Raw genomic sequence first — 18,200 nt, forward strand, 5'->3', positions numbered from 1 at the left:
GTTTTAAAAGCAAAGAAGGGGGAGTTTTCACCTTCTGCAAGTGCTTAGAGAGTGTAATTGTATCTGACCTTCACTGCCTTGATGAGGTTAAATGATACATATCTTTGAAGCTCTTAACTCTCTTTTCTCAATTATCCTGGTTACGTGAATGTTAAAATTTGACTACATTTGTGCACAATATTCAAAGTGAAGCTAAACAGTTCCTTGCTCTGATAAGCCATATATATATATATATATATATGACTTGACTGCAGAGTTATCCTGTGATTAGTTAATACACTTATGCCCTTTTTCTTCTTAATCCAGCTATCACCTTTTAAGACTACCTTGTTCTGTAGGCCTATTGAGTGAGACGTGGCATCTTGGGCTATATAATTTTATTCTTTCTGTTTCTGCAGTTCTTCAGGTCATCATCACCTTCCTGTATTACATCCTAGTTCTTACAAATTTGGATATCTTCTTACAATTAAATGTTATTAGACTATTCCCACTTTCTCTGAGGTTCTAATAATAATAATAACAACAACAAAATAGAATGCACCTTTGTGTTGCAGTAATTTTGTAGAATGCAGCCTTGGATATTTTTTCTTTCAGAAAACAAGCAAATGGAGAACACTTTCATCTTGTCTCATTTAGTGTCCTGTTTGCTTTGATGTAGATTTACTGGTAATAAGGTTTGCATTATGTTCCCGAGGCTGTGTTTCCATGGGGTGACTGAGTTACCTGTGTGCATATCCCCGAGGTACAAGGATTAGTTGTTTTATTCCCTGTTTTCTATCCCATCAGTCTCTTCAGGGGATTTTTATAAAACTTGTAGGGTACTTAGAATGAATGAAAGTATAAAAATTAAATTCCAAGTCTAGAATGTTCATTAGATCTTTTGCAGCTGTATAATATAAAAAGGAAAATTAATTTGATATGTGTTTATTAATCTGTGGTACCCAGCCAGCTGACTTTTAAGTGCAAAGTGGTTAATTTTATTCTTTGGACCTCTTTAAACTTGTGAAATAAATTTAATTTCTTTTTAATATATAACTTAATTGAAATCAGTTGGCAGAGTCAGCAGAATGTTCTGTCCAGCTGTGACTGGAGTCTTTTTCTTCCAGCAGTAGTTGGTGAACACACCTCAGGTGTTTGCTGACAGCCTCAGTTCATGTCCTGATAAACTGAAACTATTCATGTCACGATAAGATTATATGATTAATGTTGTGATAAGATTATATGACTAATGTTATGATAAGCTGATATGATTCATGTCATGATAAGCTGATACAACTCCTGCTGTAGTCCCAGCCCTAGACATGAGCATCTTCTTGCTGCTCTGCTGACTACAGTTTTTACATTTTGTTAGTTGAATTTAATTCAAGTTATTCACTTTTTATTTATTATTTTTAATTGGTCTGCTGTACCAAATCTGAACTTAACGTCATAATTACTTCATATAATAGCAACATGTGTGCAGGCTTTATTAAATAGCACTTTACCCTTTAAAGTCCTGTTTTACCCGGTGTTCAGGAAATGCCCCATTAATACAGCAGAAGGCTCGGATCCGTTTCTGGCCCATCAGTGCCGGGTGGTGCCGACGGTTGCGGTTTTGCAGGGTTTGGGGTTTATTTCGTGTTTATTTTGCTGGAGGCTGAGGGGGATCGGCCTTGGCGGGAAGGAAATGGCGGGAGGAGGAGCCCGAGGGATGTGTGGGGACAACTTTGACCTAACTCTGGCAAAGGCAAGAAAAATGGCCTTTACACAACTGATGGTGTTTTATTTTTTAAATTTTTTTTTCCTTCTCCCCCCCCGCACACTAATGCTCAGATTATGTTAATTGGCAGTATAGAAAACATTACAAGATTTGAGGGATGAGTACTCAAAATATTATGCTGTCGTTTCGTAACGATTGGTGTGCCCTTGGCAGGTCATTTTTTCATGGAAAAATCAGAAATACAGGACGTCAGGCGCCAGCGAAGAGCTGGAACAGCTGCGCTGCTGAGGGAGGGATCACCCAGCCCTGAGGGGGGAGAGAAGCCAGGACCTGCAGGGTGTTTCATGTCTTTATATCATTAACTAACTGCTTTTTATGACCATGTATTAGTGTTTTGGTTTTTTTTTTTTTTGGTCACAAGTCCATTGTTGCAGCTCACTGTGAAGGACTAGTTACCTTTAGTGCTTATACAGCAAAAATAACCATACTATCGTGAACTGCCCACCCGGCCGCATCTGAGATCCATGCTGCTGCAGGCATGGCTCTGATTTTATATGGGATTATTCCTTAAATAACCCATGATTTAGTTTAGCATGGAGGGTTGACTGATTTTTAAGGACAAATGAAGACTTTTTTTCTAGAAAAGCAGCATTAGCTTGAGGCAGTTAAACCTGCTGTGGTGAGACACAGTGATGTGGCATTGAAGTGTGTGTGATGGGAAGAGTTTATTACATTTTTTTGCGACTACAGATTATTTTCTTTAGGGATCTGATGTAAACTTCACAGACTTCCTTTTGTTTGTATAAAACATGCTGGCACTGACAGAGTCTCTGATAGCAAATATTTCCTAGGGAAATAGTTGCTGAAGCTTTTTTTTCCCCACCTCTACTAATGTCTTTAGATCTCTGCTGCCTTAGCTTTCGTAGTCAGTTTAAGATATTAGTTATTCAACTGAAGTAGATTATTTTTGCTTTAATTGAGAAAGTGCTGGTAGAATTTTCTTCAGCTTTAACTTTAGAAAGTTCTGCCAAGTTTATACAGAAAAATTAGGAGCATATTAGTATTTACGTTGTCAGTCGTCCATTTCCTGTGTCTTCTAGGTATGCTTTTGAAGTGTAGATCACACAGCTTTTTGAACCTTGCAGAATGTACTTGCCCAGAAAGTTTCATGTGATTTTTAGTTTTTTTTCCCCTTTGTTTTGGCTGATCTCTAGCAGCTGCTATAGAAACAAACTATTGGAAAACTTAGAAGAGGGGAAAAATCCAATTCTTTCATCTGAATAAAAAATACTGAATAGATGTGAAATGTATGGGCAAGGCTTGCATATTACTTGTAATGGTGTATAAACCACTAACAACAAATAACCAGTTTTACAGAATTTTTGAAGCATATTATTTACCTTACTGAAAAATATGCCTTAATTATGAATTTCTGTGTGTGATCCCTTGGGCAGCATGTTCGAGTGTACATGTTTAATGTATGAGGCATACTCAGGTTTGGCAAATTGCTCCTGTGATTCATCTGCACAGGTGGACTTAGAAAGGCACCAGGCACTCCCTAACTTGTCCATTTAAATTGGGTATTGATCACTTTGAGTCCTCACTGTGGGTTTTTTTTTTTAAGAAGAATATGCAGTTTCTAAAAAGAAACTGGACTCTCAAAGGGACCACAGAAAATGGAACTTACTGCTCTAATTTTGGTGATGTGGGAGTATATTTGATGAAGTGAGGTTTCTGACAGAGGGAGCAGTAATTGTGGGAGTTTCAGCACCTGAAATCATGCTGAAGAATCCTTGTTAATATTCCCTTAATGCAATTTTCTGTCATTCCTATACTGTACCATTTACGTGCCAAAATAAGGGAATGCATATTCTTTATCATCTGAAATCTGAAAGACTGGATAGAAAAGAGTCAGTACTAATGAATGGCCTTTGTTCAAGAAGAGGAGTGTGAAAACTAGAATGAGGGATCAGTCAGCAGAAAGAGTAGCACAGAGTGGAAAAGATTGTGGCAAAGGTGAGGGGAAAATGCATGTGTGAAGTTCAGCATCAGTGACAACATCATGACGTGGGGCAGGGATTTTCTATGACTGATGTGGGAAAACAAAAAGTGCAACCCAAAACCTACAAACTTTTATTTCAGTCTGATTGAAATTCAGCTTCTTAATCCCTCAGAGTCACTGTCTTCAAAGACTCCCTTTAATTACACTGTTAGATGTAACTAGTAATTGTTGCTGTAATTGTTTTCTAGATGCCTGATGGATAAAAACTTCGTAAGAATTGGGAAATGGTTCATACGGCCCTATGACAAGGATGAGAAGCCAGTTAATAAAAGGTAAGGAGATCTCTGCATCAGGTCCTGCTCCTGTCAGTGTTGTGGATTGTGGGGTGGTAATTGGATGCTGAATTTTGGTGGTAGTTTTTCCGCTTCTTTTGCCATGTAGCAAGTAAAAGCACAGACACCGTGTTCACATCAGTAATACATAGAAAGCAATTAAGTAAGTTTTCAGGCCTTGTTATGATAATTTAAGATAAGAAGGCGAGGTTGGTATTTATCCATTAGCTCCATAGAAATGTCACATTTATTAATATCTTTTGAGCAGCATCTGCCTTTTCCTCTCATTATACAACAGAATTGCAGGCAGTTATAACAAATTATTTTAATTTCTGGACACTAAACCCCAGCCTGACATTTTAAGCTGTAAAAGAAGTCGTCTATAGATTTCCTGATTTATTTTCCTTAAAGATGCCACCCTCAATACATGGCTTTCCCTGCTCAGGCAGGCTGACAGATCAGACCTATAGGAGTGATTAATGTGCTTCTCCCACTGCAACACAGCCATGGAACAGGGGTAGCTGGCTCCCCTGCTCGCTATTTCCTCTCCAGCTCTAAAGGTTACAATGTTCTCAGATCTTCTGGTACTTGCATTTATAGTCATCCGCTAAACAAGTTCTGTCAAAAATAATCTGAGTTAAGCTGAAACACAGATTTTCTAACGGGAATCATTTTGACAGAACTGGGTTAGGAAGTGACTAAACACGCAGTTATGCTGGGAGATTTGAAGGTAATGAGCAGTGGAGATGAAGTGGGGTGGCAACTTCTTCATCCATCCAGCACAGCTGCAGTCACACAGCGTCTGATGGCAGGGTGGGGACAGGTGGAAATCATCCTGCACATCAGACCTGTCTTTTCCCTCTCATTGTGATCTCACTGCAAGGTTTAGCTGCAGAAATGTTACAGTGCAATGCTACAAACCGTTGGCTTCCTTCAGTAGCAACCAGCTGCTTATAAACTGCATTTGGTTTTGAGAGAATTCAGGAACTGACCATGGATTTGTCTCCTTTCTAAAACCTGAAAGTGTTAACATAGCTTGGAGTTACCTGCTTTGTTACTGTTTACTTTGTGGCTGACACTGTGTGTGTGTAACCTTTGATTTCACATTGATCTGATGGCAAGGAGCCATGGAAAGGTCCAGGTTTTTCCATAGCTTCCCCTGTCCTGGCTGTGCGTAACCACCTTTCTCCCTCGTTTTCCCTGCTGCTTTTCTGATCATACCAACATCAGCTTAATTTTCTGCAAGATTAATTCCCTTAAGTGACGTAAGTAGGGGTCAATTCCAGTTTGTGGAAAAGAGAGGCAGCTCCTTTCAGCAAAAGCTGTTTGTTTTATCCACGTCATTGCAGCCTGAGTGCTCAGATTAAATGTGCTTGTGAGTCTCCTGCCTGTTCCTGGTGTGTATCAATTTAATAAATTAAGCATCTGATACAGTAGATGATGTCTGTCAAAAACAGCAGCAGCACTGGCGTGGGAGGTAATGTCACCTTAGAATTCTGCCAGATTAGTAAATCCTGTGTCTGATTTACGTGTGTGTAACACCAAATCAACCTGCACAGTGAGGGTTCTGTGGGGGATAATTGCGTTTGTAAACAGAAGAGCAGTCTGCACATAAAGAAATCTGGCCTGGAAGATGTCACAAAACCTGAGTTCATGTTAAACTCAGTTTGTGTTTAAAGTATTCCATATATAAATCTGACACTGAGGATTTAAGGGTTGGAGGGTGCACTCTTGATTTGAAGAAGATAATGTTTGTTGTTGGTTGAGGGAGGTGTTTGTTTCTCTCCTTATTTTTATAAAGTTCTTGTCACTAGAGATCCTTTGGATATGCACCATTTCAAAAGTGTTTATGTAGCAATAATAATTATGCCTAATTTGAAATAAGTTTTGTGTCATTTCAGATTTCTTTTTTTTTTTGCTCTATATATAACATTAAATTAACTAATCTTCCTGAAAGATTGCAGAAAAGACTGCAAAAATGGACAGTAAAGTCAATTGTGGACAGTAGCAACAAGTAGAAGGAGGCTTTGGGGACTAATCTGTCCAGACACCTTTTATTTAATCTTTTAAGCTTTCTCAGCATACCACAAAAAGCTATCTTTACAAATTGATTCATGTTAATTCCAGATAAATTCTTTGTGAAGCTCTTGGTCTAAGCAGCAGCTTGTTCTAGATAAAGCAGTAAGGAATAGTTGCAAGGAAAGAGGTGAGCTGAGGGTGTTTAGGTATTTTAACATTAAACCTTAATAGCCAAAAAGAGACATTTTATAAAATATTACTTAAGGCCATATTATTATATAAAATAATAGAAATAAGTTACATGTGTGTACAGTGATCAGATTGGAGTCTGGGAACTGGCAATCCCTGTTGAAAACACCTGCTCTGTTCTCCTTGAGTGTGGAAAGAGATCTGTATGGATCTATCCCCCCTGAATGGTGGAAACCAGCAGGTGTCTTTCTGCTAGAGAAACACAGCCATCTCTCAAGTCTGCTTTTCTACTTTTTTGCTTGTGGCAGAGTTGCTCATCTCAAGTTTCCAATGTCCAGAGTTACTGATGCCATGTCAGGAATACACTGAGGTCTGGGCTGGGTGTAAGTGAACAGGGAAGGAGTTAAAAGTCAGGGCTGGCTTTCAAGGAGTAAAGTCCTTCAGGGCCTGTGGTTTTTGTGAATGGCATTAAAGGAGAGGGATGGGAGGGCTGTGATTTCAGAATGAAGCCAAAGATGAAGTGGAGCATGGCAGTGGCCGTGACCTACTTATGCTGAGATGTGAGAGGGAGCCTAAGAACAACAGAGGGCCTGGCCTGCCTGCCCAGGCAGTGCTGGGACTGAGTGCAGGGTGGGCTTTGCTGCTCTTCCAGGAGGACTGAGGGAACAGCAGAGGGAGTTCCAACAGATCCCTGTGTGCTTGTGTTTTGTTTTGCTTTCAGTGCAGACCAGATGCTTTTGACAGGAAATTTAGTGCAGAACTTGTGGGTTTCCTTTCCTAAGTATCTTCAGTATTATGTGTCACTTCCTAAATAATTCTACACATTTTATTGTCATCCTACAGCAGTGTCTAAAATAGGTTTCACGCTACTGAAGGGAAATGGCAAACTTGATTATTTTGTCACACAGCTTTCTAAAGGAGATCTGTATGTTAGGAGTTCACAGAACTTGTCTGATCTGAGGCATTGGTAGTGCCTTTCACTGTATGATGAAAATTCATTCTCACAGTCTATATAGGGTTTTTTTTTGGTTTCGGAAAGCATCACAATGAAATATTAAACAACTTACTGAAAAGAAAAATGATGACCATCTTATGTAAGAATTGTTGCTGATTGTGTAGTGATTGTTTTCTTAGTGTGAAGGAAATTCGGGGGAAATCAGTTTATTTTGAACTGTACGAGCAGCTTAAGTTGTTAAGCTGTTTTTAATGAAATTCCATATAAAGAACACATGAAAGAAATAATTGTTGCTTTTTGTAGCTTAAATAATTTATGGGTCATCCCCTCTTCCAAAAGTGTGCTGGGTATTTTTAGCCTTAAGAAGAAAACTACTCCATCAATAAAAGATTTAGAATTAGAGTTTGTTCCTGTCCTTGTTACTCAGTGAGAAGGCTGACAGGTAGGAACGGGGTTTAGGCAGCCCCTGTGCCCTCTGTGAACCAGCGTGGATGGGGCAGTGGCACTGCAGTCAGGCTGTAGGGACTTGCAGCTCTTGGACTGCCATTCCCAAACAGGTTTCTAGCTGTCACTGTCCCATACGTGACAGCCTCATGTGATGTGCTGGAACACAGAGATCTCTTGAGTTCTGAGCATTCCATGCCAGCTCTCATCCTGTAGACCTAATCCAGGAACTTTTCCCTCTGTAAAAGCTCACTCAGTGCATCCACAGCCAGTTTTGGTCAATAGCTGTGTTCACTTCTATGTGAGCATGAAAACTGGGCATTAATCAGTGCCATCAAAATCTGAAGGCTGCAGACACTTAAAGCACTGCTGCCTCTCAGATCCTTGAAATCATCATTGCCTTCAATTTGCTGGGAGTAGCAATAGGACTCATCCAGGGAATAGCTAAATCAGTGGTACCAGAGTTGACACTGGGCATTGCTGCAAGCTGCATTTGCTTTGTGCCATGCCAGGAACTCCTGCCAGTCAGGTCAGTGTCTTCACATGGAAACATCAGGGTTGGGGAGCCCTGGAGAAACAGTGGAAGCACCAGAGCACCTTGGCTGAATCCCACACAGAGCTTTGCTCCTGGCACAGAAAATGTCTTCTGGCAAATGGCACTCAGGTGTTTCATTACATGGTGACATAGTGCAGTAAAAGCACAGTAAAATAAGTTGAAGTGCTCTATTTAAATTTTTATGAAGATTTGAATTCCTCAGCAGAGAAAAAGTAACTGACTGTGCATGTGCAGTTTGCTGTGATGCAGTGAGAGGAGGGTTTTATTTCCTTGACTCTGAGAAAAAGAAGTCTTATAAGTTATTTTAATGCTGCACATTTGTGTACTTGTATTTTAGCCATCTTAAAAAATTCAGCAGTGATCATATATGTGCCTTGAAAATGGTGTCTAGTGATGCTATAGTAATATATATGTACAGTATTGCCAACACCAGTATAAATGAGGAGAGACTAGGCAGCAAAATAATAAAAATCAATCTGACTTAATTTTAAATAATGTGTTCTTATTCCTGACTTGTCAAAATAAATGTGATAGAAATATGGAGTAATAAGAAATACTGTGTATTTTCCAATAATTCTTCGTACTTCTGTAAAAATAAGCTTTTCTATTTCAGTTTAAGAGGCTTAGTTCCCAGAGAAATATTTTCATATTTTCAAGGTTTAAGTTCTGAAATGTTATGCACATCTTTGTTGAGTTTCTTCTGAGGATTACTTATGGTTTCAGTAAAACCCTACACCAAGTTGGTGTGTTATATCTGTGGCTGGTGTTATTTTAATTGGTAATCTTGTGTATGCTAAAGCTGAATTAACTCTTACTCTGAAAAATTGTGTAGTGTACCCAATGTGATATAGTCTGCATTTGTGTTTTAGCAGAAGAAATAGTTCTAAACCAGAGATTTTAAAATAAGTGTTTCCACATGCATTTTTCAGGCAAAAGTTGCAAATACATGAAGGTGAGATCAAGGTGTTCTTGATATAAACATGCTTATGTTTATAGAGTTTTCCAAGCAATTTAATATCATTTTATTCAAGTGTATTAATCTAATACCATTAATAAATTTTTATGTTTTATAGGCAAAACAAAATATTATTAGCAGCTTAGGTTTACTTAAGGATACTGTTATGATGTTTGGGGAAAAGGCTATTCAAGCATTACCATTTTAATAACTTATATATTCTTATATATGCTTCTGGTAGTCTTGGATTATTTTGTGTGTTTGTATTTCTGGAAACTTGTATGTAAAATTCTTGATCGAAAATGTTAGCACACTGTGCAGGCAAAAGGCATTTTGGACTGAATATCTGAAGGTTCATGTGCTTTATCACTAAAGTAACCTTGCAAATAAGCTATGAATTAAGGGATATTTGGTATTCTGTTGTCTTTTTATTGTTTTTTTAAATTTATTTACTAAGGAAGATAATAAAGCAGTATTTTGTAAAAGCTGGTAAGAACCGTGCTGGGGCGTGCTGTAGAATTCCCCTTGCTGTTTGAAGTGTGTGACCCAGTTTGCAGAGGCTGAGCCCAGCTGTGCTGGGGCAGGGGCGGCCTTTGTGCGCTGTCCTTCAGGAACCGAACGGAGCAGCTGGAGCCCCAGGGCCCGGCCTTTTCATCTCCTTTCCTGCCTAAAACCATTAAAAACACAGCAGCCAAGCAACCCCAGGCACCGATTCTTCAGATTCCTTGCCCCTTGCCAATCAGGATAACGTCCTGGGAACAATGGAAGGGCTCCCGGCATGGGGTCATTGGTGAGATGTCACTGGAGCTGTGCTTCCAGTGTGCTGCATGTCCCTGCTCCAGCCAGTTCAGGTGATGCTGTGCAGTGTCTTACCTGCTGCGTGCTGAGGGCGTGGACCTGAGCCAGCCAGCTCAGATAAAGCAGCAGGGATGTTAGTGGGTGTGCTGGGGGCTGTTCAGTCATGTCATAGCTTGTGTTTTGGTGATGGAAGTGAGGTAGAAGTTGTTTCTTCACAAGTGCACCCTTGGTAAGAGAGGTTCTGTGGCTGGAGTGAGCTCCTTGTCTGGATTATCCCAGTGCTGCTGCTGCAGCTGAGGGGGCACTTGGCCGGTGTGTCTGCAGTGCCTGTGTGTCTCTGGCAGCCAGCAGGAGCTCAGAGTCCCTCCTGGCACAGGAATTCCCAGCAGGAGGCAGCAGGGTTGGTGCTCACAGAATAATCCGGTGGGCCAGAGTCTTGTAGAAGGATCTAAGTAAACTCCAGGTGTTTGGCTCCTCATGAGCTTCCAGCACAGGAGTTAGACAGAACCAACATCCTGACCAACATCCCCCAGTCTGAGTAGCAGAGTTCTCATCCCTTTCTGTCCTGAGAAAGAAGAATTCCATCATGCTTGCTGCTTCCAAAGGCACCCTCATTCCTGGGCTGTGTTTGAGCCAGGACAGACATCCAGGGTGCTGTCACAGAGTGTCACAGTCTGATCTTTGTGAGTTACCCAAGACTTTGGATTGCCTTTCCCCCTCTGAAATACTTGGAATCCATCTGTTCTGAGTGTATGTTTGTAACTACCATCTCCTTGAAGGATTCTGAGGAAGCCAGGATATCCAGGATATGTGTGTTAGGGTATCTTTCCATGTGTTTCCTCTTTTGCCATCTGGGGGGATGTGCTGGCACATGCTTTTATGGATTCCAGTTTATAAGGCAAAAGAGTTGTCTCTGCAGTTTTGAAGTTAAGGATCTTCTTTACTGATTTAATTAATGTAAATGAACAAATAAATAAAGTGGATCCAGTAGTCTTTAACTTCTGGATTCTGTAAAACATTATTTTGTAGTTACTTTTTTCTGGGCAATGTTATTTATATATGCAATATTTATATATATAAGGTTACTGGAATGCCTCTATATTTTCTAAATATTTGCATTATTTAATGTAATTGAGAGATTATCTTTACACTTTCTTAATTTAAAAAACTATAGTTATTTAAATGGTTGAAATATTTTGCACGAGGAGTGTAAAAAAGGCAGGTGGTTCAGGTAAATAAGTTCCTATTTCTCTGTTTCTTTCATTTTTCATGCCTTATTTTTTATTTGTATAGTTTAGAAGTGACTATCTTCATTAAGTGTTTTTGGATACATTTGTGTCAGATACTTGAACTTCAGTAATTATTTATGAAGGCTGGCTTAATCAGGACTTGGTGACCAATTAGTGCAGTCCCACTAAAGTTTAAGCTCCTTTTCTCATTATACCCTCAGTACTGGCACTGTGTGTAAAGGATAATCTAAGTGCCCCTGATGTGCTGTTAATGAGATTTGTCAGGGCTCCCAGTTGCACTGTCTGCCAAACACAAGTGTTGTCACTTACTGTATCAGTAATGAATTGACTTAAGGGCTTCTGTAGATATTTAGAGGGCCTTAGTTTGGAATATTTAAATCTGTTGCAACTCTCATTGTAGGTGCAGTGCAGCTCTGCTCCCTGTGCTGCAGGAGCCTCAGGAACAGGAGAGAATGGCTTGCCTGGGTGTCTGAAAATTAAGCTGCATTTGGGCCTTAGACTGATTTAAAATGCTCATATATGGTCTTGTGAGTTCTGCAAAAACAGTATCACTGTGGGGTCTGTTTTCAGTCCAATTCACTAAATACAGTTTCTCATATTCACAAATAAAATTTGTGTCCAAAGCCAGAAAAAATCTTCACTCTCTCCAAAAACAGGAAAGAAAACTCCAATTGAAAGCAATTCCACTGAATTACTTCTGTCATCAATAATACCTTTTTCATTTATTTTTCTGATGCTTTTATATCTCTTTTAAATAACTTAATCTTGAATTTAAACCTTTGTTTCATAACAGTTATGTAGGTTCTTTATTCTCAGTCTGTTTTCTGAGACTTCCCTTAAAAATTTTTGCAAACCCTTATTTTCTGAAGACTCAGACTAAAATGGGAGTGACAGGGGAATGGTTTTAACTGAAAGAGAGTAGGTTTAAATTAAATGTTAGGAATGTGAATGAAATATGAGAGTGGGGAGACCCTGGCAGAGATTGCCCAGAGCAGCTGTGGGTGCCCCTGGATCCCTGGCAGTGTCCAAGGCCAGGCTGGACAGGGCTTGGAGCAGCCTGGGACAGTGAAAGGTGTCCCTGGCCATGGCAGGGGGTGGAACAAGTCCTTTAAATACTGCAAAATAATGTGATTTTTGTGCAATACTACATGATCCATTAGGTGTTGTGCAACCAGGTCCCTTGTTTAAGAAATCCTCAAATGATAGGAATATAAATGGGCTATTTGGTGACTGCTGTGCAGCAAAAAATGTTATGGAAATGCTTATTTTTAAACACTAATTGTCTGGAACCATTTATAAAGTTGAGCAAAAACTGCATTCATCTTCTGAATGCCTGTAGTGTTTTAACTTAATAAATGGTCAGGCTGAGGATAGTGACACAGCTTTAAAGTAGCTTTGGTAGAAATTTACTGCTGGTTTAGGAGACAGCAAACTTGAATGGACACTTGGTATATCCTGTATAATCTCAACAAGGCTGTATAAAGCAGTTTCTCTGGGTGGGCCTCTAGCACAAACAAAGCCCCATCTGAACAGTGAACAGGGAGCTGTAGGCCAGCCTTTCCAAGGCTGAAGTGAACATTGCAGAGGACCAATCTGCTGATACAAACAATTACCCAGCAGATTCATCTTAAAATGCATCACCATTTGTGAGCTCTGTTGGCAACTGAATTTTGGCTGCAGTATGTTGGTGAGAGGACAGAGGTAATGCTCACTGCTTCTCCCTTCCCTTTGCTTCCAATGGCTTTTTCTCTTCTGCATAATCACTCTAACCAAACTCTGTCCTGAGCTCAGCAATCTTTACTTTTAAACCTGTCTAGAATGGGAGGAGCTGCAGCTGGAGCAATGATGTTCGGTGGGACAAACTGGGTAGAGTTGCATTAGTAAAGTGCATTAAGAAGCCACTGGTTGTTATTCTTGGATGCTCTCTGAGTTGTAGCAAGAGGTACTGACTGGTAACAGGGCTTTTACTTCTCCTCTTTGAGAAATCTCATATGGTTAAAATAGCTTTTTTATTGAAAAGAGTGGGGCAGGAGGGGGAGGCAGGGAGAGGTTCTGGCTATGGATGTGTGATCCATTGCTGCCATACCTCCCACAAACTGGGATTTTGTGGTGAATTGTTGAAGAATTTTGCCCTTTGAAGGGCAAATCTTCAGGAAGAAGCCTCTTCTCCTCCTGCTTGGGATTGCAGGGCAGGCCTTGTTCCTTCAGTTTGAACTCTGCACAAGTTCCACGTGGCCTGAGCTGGAGGCAGGGTGAGGAGCACATGTGGAGCAGCTCCTTTCTCAATCCCAAATGCTGGGCAGCTCTCAAGGGCTCTCACTTGGGCAGAGAAGTGACTTTTGATGTTCTGAGTGTCTGCACTTTGGAAGTTGAGAATTCCTGGACAAGTGACTGGATAACATTTGGGAAACAAGAGTTGGGTTCTCCAGCAGTGTGTGTGCCTGGGCTGTCTGGATTCCTCAAGGTGGGACAGACCCACTTGTCTGGACCTGCATGTGGGCAGCCCTCTGCTGCACAGCCATGGCACACAGTGCATTTATGTCAAGTTTTCTTTCTGAAAAATCAATAAGCATAAAATGTTGTTGTAATAAATCAGACTGCGTTTAGTCTCTCAACTCTACCCTGTTAATAAAGCCAAGAGTGGATAACTCCTGAGGGGAGCAGACCTTTTCTCCAGGTGCCCAGCAAAATACTCTTCCAGCATTGCCAGAGTAATCTCTGCCAATACTGTGCTTGATGCTGCCATCTACTGCCATCAGGCCTGGGGATGCAGCAGGGATCAGAGCATGGCTTTTCTCTGTGGCAACTCGTGTGGTCCTGCCTTCTTTGCTCTGATGACATCTCTGAGATTTGCTGCTCTAAGGCTGGGAAATGCCACTTCTGGGATAGCTTATGTGAGTTACAGAGAGTTTGCATTACACAGGGAAAAGGCTCTAAATCCTGACACTGTGTGTGCAGAGATGCCTCAGTGAGTGTTTTGGGCAGTGTTCACCTGCCCAGGGAATTGCAGATGAAGTATCCTGTGGTCCCAGGCCACATCTGTGGCAGTGCCTTTAAATCCTTGGTAATCCCTAAGGAAAAAGCCCACAGGAATTCCTCATGCATCACTGCATTTAGTAATGCCTGTGTGAAACTCACCTGTGTGAGACTTGCAAGATGCTTTCTTCCTGCAGGAGTGAACTTCTCCTTTTTCCCCCCACCCTTTCTTCTTGCCTCATTGCTCAAGTTTTATCTGGATTTCTGAGAACCAGTCCAGTTTTGGACTAAAAAACAGTTTTCTGGCTGTGCATTGTGTAATGCTGGCCATCTTTAAGTGCAGCAATGCACTGCTAGACACTGGAATATTTGGGTAAATGGAAACTTGCACAGAGGGCTGTTACCTTCCCCTGATTTCTGTCAGTCTGAATGTCATGGTGACAATTTTTGGAGTTTCCTCCCTGGAGGAGTGGGAGGGGGAAGGCATTCCAGAGAAGTGGGAGTTGTGGGTGCCTGTGTGAAGGATCCAAGGATTTCCAGGCTATAGTCCCACAATTGATGATGTGACATGGTGAGTAAGAGACTCATGCTGATGGCCAGGATGTCTGCAGGCATGGACTGTGGGGACAAAAATCTTGAAGGACAAGGTGGTAATACAGAGGTAAATTGAATTTTCCACCAGCCAAGGGGATTTTCTGTCTCCTGAGGAAAGCAAGCTGCAAAAATTACTTGGAGGGATCTCATCTCTTTTTAATCTCTTCATGTTGCCAGCTGTTAAAGACACGGGGAACTGCAAGTGTTTTTTGGATGATGATGTCAGTACATCTAATTATATAATTTCCATCTGCTGACTGGAAAGCTGATGGAGAAGAGCTGAAGGAAGAACATTAAAATATCTTCCTTTGTTTTCCTTGTTGAAGGATCCAACAGTCTAAAATATGGAACTGGATGTCTAATGTACAGAATTCTCTCTTTTCTACATAATCCGAAAACTAGGAATGCCTGTGTTTGCACACAGTGTTGCTGAAACCATGTTTAGATCTGACATTTTGGAGAGCAGTTCCCTAGGACAGACACATACAGAGAAATTATTTATTGCCCTGCCCAATTCCTAGAAAAAGAATTAATTTAGGAAGGAGTGGAAATGTTGCCTGAAGAGTATCAGATTCTGCCTGCTTTGGCCCCAGCCATGAGACAGATGTAGCATTTGGCCAAGTCAGATAAAAATCAGTGTAATAGTTACTCTGGGCATTTCAGGAAGCTGCCTATGATTATGTGCTTCTAATTTCTTTAAAAGGAATATACCCAGATCCTAAATAATCCCTTACCATAAAAATTGTCTCCAGCAGTGGTCAGAAGTGGGACAGCTCAGGGAAGAGTCTTCAGATCCTGTCAAGAATTCAGTTGTTTTTCTGTACACTCGGTCAGGTTCCTGCTGGGTTTGACAATACAACTTGACATATTTTTATGTTTAACAACTGTTGATGAATTTTTCTTTTGTGCATTTAATTGAGTTTGAACCCACACAGAATTTCAGCCTGCATAAATACTTGTTGGTAATTAATACCATAGCTCATCTATGCAATATTGGAAAAAAGGTTGGGAATTTTGGTTTAATTTTTTCATTCATTAGTGTACTTTAGGGCTTCTACTTCCTGTGTGGATGAGAGAATGTAACTCTATATCCTTCTTTGTCTCAAGCCTTTTGATTTTAGTACACATCTGCTCTCTCTGTTCAGTTCATCTCCTTCACAATGAAAACTCCTTATGTTCTTTGTATGGAATTATTATTTTTGCCTCCTGTTCATTTTCTTTATGTTTATTTCTATTGAATTTAGTTTTGGTGGGGTTTTTTTCCCCTATTGGTTTTCTTCCTTTCCCCTCATCCAGTCTCTGATTTATCTGAGGTTGTACTACAGTTCTTTGCCTTAAATTCTAGTTTTTCCAGTATCATAATCAGAGCAGAATTTGTTTCTGTGCTGTTTGCCTTCTTCTTTTAATTCTCATTATTTAGCCTTAATAATTGTGATGTCTCTTTTAAATGCAAAGTTAAGTCAAGGACTGTGTCTCGATGCTGGAAGAAATCAAAGAGGGCTAAGTGATCTCAGGAGAGGCACTTAAGTAGCTGTAGTGTTTGTATAAGTGAGAGAATTAAAAGAACTAATTAAAGTAAGCTGGAGCACTTTATGAACTGCCCACACAGACCTGTTTAATACAGTTCAGTCCAAACTTGAAGCACTTGTATTGATGGTAAAAATTACAGAGAAAAAAAAAATCTCACTGGTGGAAGTTAGCACAGAGAAGGCAGTTCCAAATGAAGGAATAAAATCTTGTGAACCAGTTGATAGGGAAATTCTACTGGCCAGTCAATTTAACTGTCCATTCCCCCACCCTGTGCATTATTTACAGGAGCTGACACTGTCAGTGACACCACATCTCTCCTCTTCTCTTAGAGTGGCTGTTCTGTGTAATAAAGGGTGCAGTGCAGCAGGATTTGCTCTTGTACTGCTTTATTCTTAAGGCCACTCTTGTCACAAATCCATGATTGTTCCCATTTGTGTCACACACACATACACACACTCTGGTAATTTCAACTGCATTTCCATTTCCCTTTATGGAGCATTTATGATCTTTGAAGATTCATTTTGGATGTAAATTACCAGTTCAAGAGTATAAAAAGAGAAATCTATTTAATGTTCCAGTTTTGAATGACGGTTTTGCATGAGTGGAGATGATTTACTTTGAGTTAAAAAATAAACCAGTCAATCCTTTTACAATACACTGTCACAATAGAGATCTTGAAATAAGAGTGTTAGTTTGGTGGGGTTTTGTTTTGCTCAAGTTGCAAACAGCAAACCACTGTTTTGAGGCTGGACTATGGTTTATTGCATGTTTTCCTGGAAATCCTTTTGATTACATATTTATATTTAAGGACATCTTCACGTACTGCAGCTTTGTCATTTGTGTAGTATTACAGAAAAATCGAAGTCTCCTGGAGAACAGATGGACCAATAAAGTCTCCACCAAACCTCCATACTTATTTTAGAATCTATTTCTGGTACAGTGCAATGAACAGCAACAAAGAACTAAAAATAGCAGTGCTTTATTTAGGCTGTCCTGATGCCTCTCTGCTTTTCTGGCAGTGTGCTTTGTGTCACTGACGTGCTCGTGTGACCTGTCTGCTGCTTGGAGGAGGATTTTTGCAATTTGCTCCCTGTTTTGGTCTGAACTGCTCTAATAAAGCTGAGCACACAATTTCCTTGCTGTAAAACTGCAGAGATTAAAAAAGGAAGAAGTGACTTCCACCACCTCTGGGGCCAGGGTATGTTCTGTCCTCACCGTGCTGGGTTACAAGAGCTCTGGGGATACAGTTGGTTCATACTTCAAGAGTTTCTGAGATCTTTTGAGAAGGTTCAGCAATATTCTCTAAATGAAGACACTGATTATTTGAAGAAACAATGTGGACCAAAGTCTTTAAAAAATAACAACATTTTCTGTAAATGTTAATAAACACTGAGAATCACACCTGAAGTCCAGTACTTAGGCAGGTGGCAATGCTGCAGTGATTTCATCAGATGCATCCTGCACTGGAATTCCACTGCTTTGTTTGAAAAAGTACTGAGCTGACTTTATTGATGTGATTTTACTGTTAAGCTTTTAAATATTATTACTTTTTCTAGAAGTCTCTATAAAAGCCAGTCAAGTGAATTTTTACATACTGCGCTGGTGGCATGTTAAACCAAATAAATAGTTAAAGCAGTTGATAGTAAAAAGCACACTGGAAATGTAAACATGGATTAAGCAAGACAAAGATGTGGTTGGTTACACACACAAACCAACCAGGAGATCACAGAGAAGCAGCCCTATTTATTAAACAGTCAGATGGCACTGCAAAATAATATCAGTGTCATTGTGCCAAAAGCAGCAGATTGCCACCTGGGCTGGGTGAAAGAATCATCTCTGTGCTACTGTTCCAAAATCTGTAAGAGATTTTTATGTTGCAGTTCAAAATCTTGGGTTTGCAG

At 40.2% G+C, this 18,200-nt stretch overlaps 1 protein-coding gene across 1 annotated transcript in view; it reads left to right on the top strand.

Annotated features, from left to right (window-relative positions):
• The window catches only part of MED13L (mediator complex subunit 13L), a 167,425-nt gene that overhangs the window by 81,271 nt on the left and 67,954 nt on the right, over positions 1–18,200 (top strand). Inside the window, exon 4 of the mRNA XM_064726640.1 lies at positions 3,950–4,033. Coding sequence (XP_064582710.1) covers positions 3,950–4,033 — 84 coding nt within the window. The remainder of the gene's footprint in view (positions 1–3,949; positions 4,034–18,200) is intronic.

The sequence above is a fragment of the Zonotrichia leucophrys genome, chromosome 15 (assembly GCF_028769735.1).
Source record: "Zonotrichia leucophrys gambelii isolate GWCS_2022_RI chromosome 15, RI_Zleu_2.0, whole genome shotgun sequence".
Classification (NCBI taxonomy): domain Eukaryota; kingdom Metazoa; phylum Chordata; class Aves; order Passeriformes; family Passerellidae; genus Zonotrichia; species Zonotrichia leucophrys.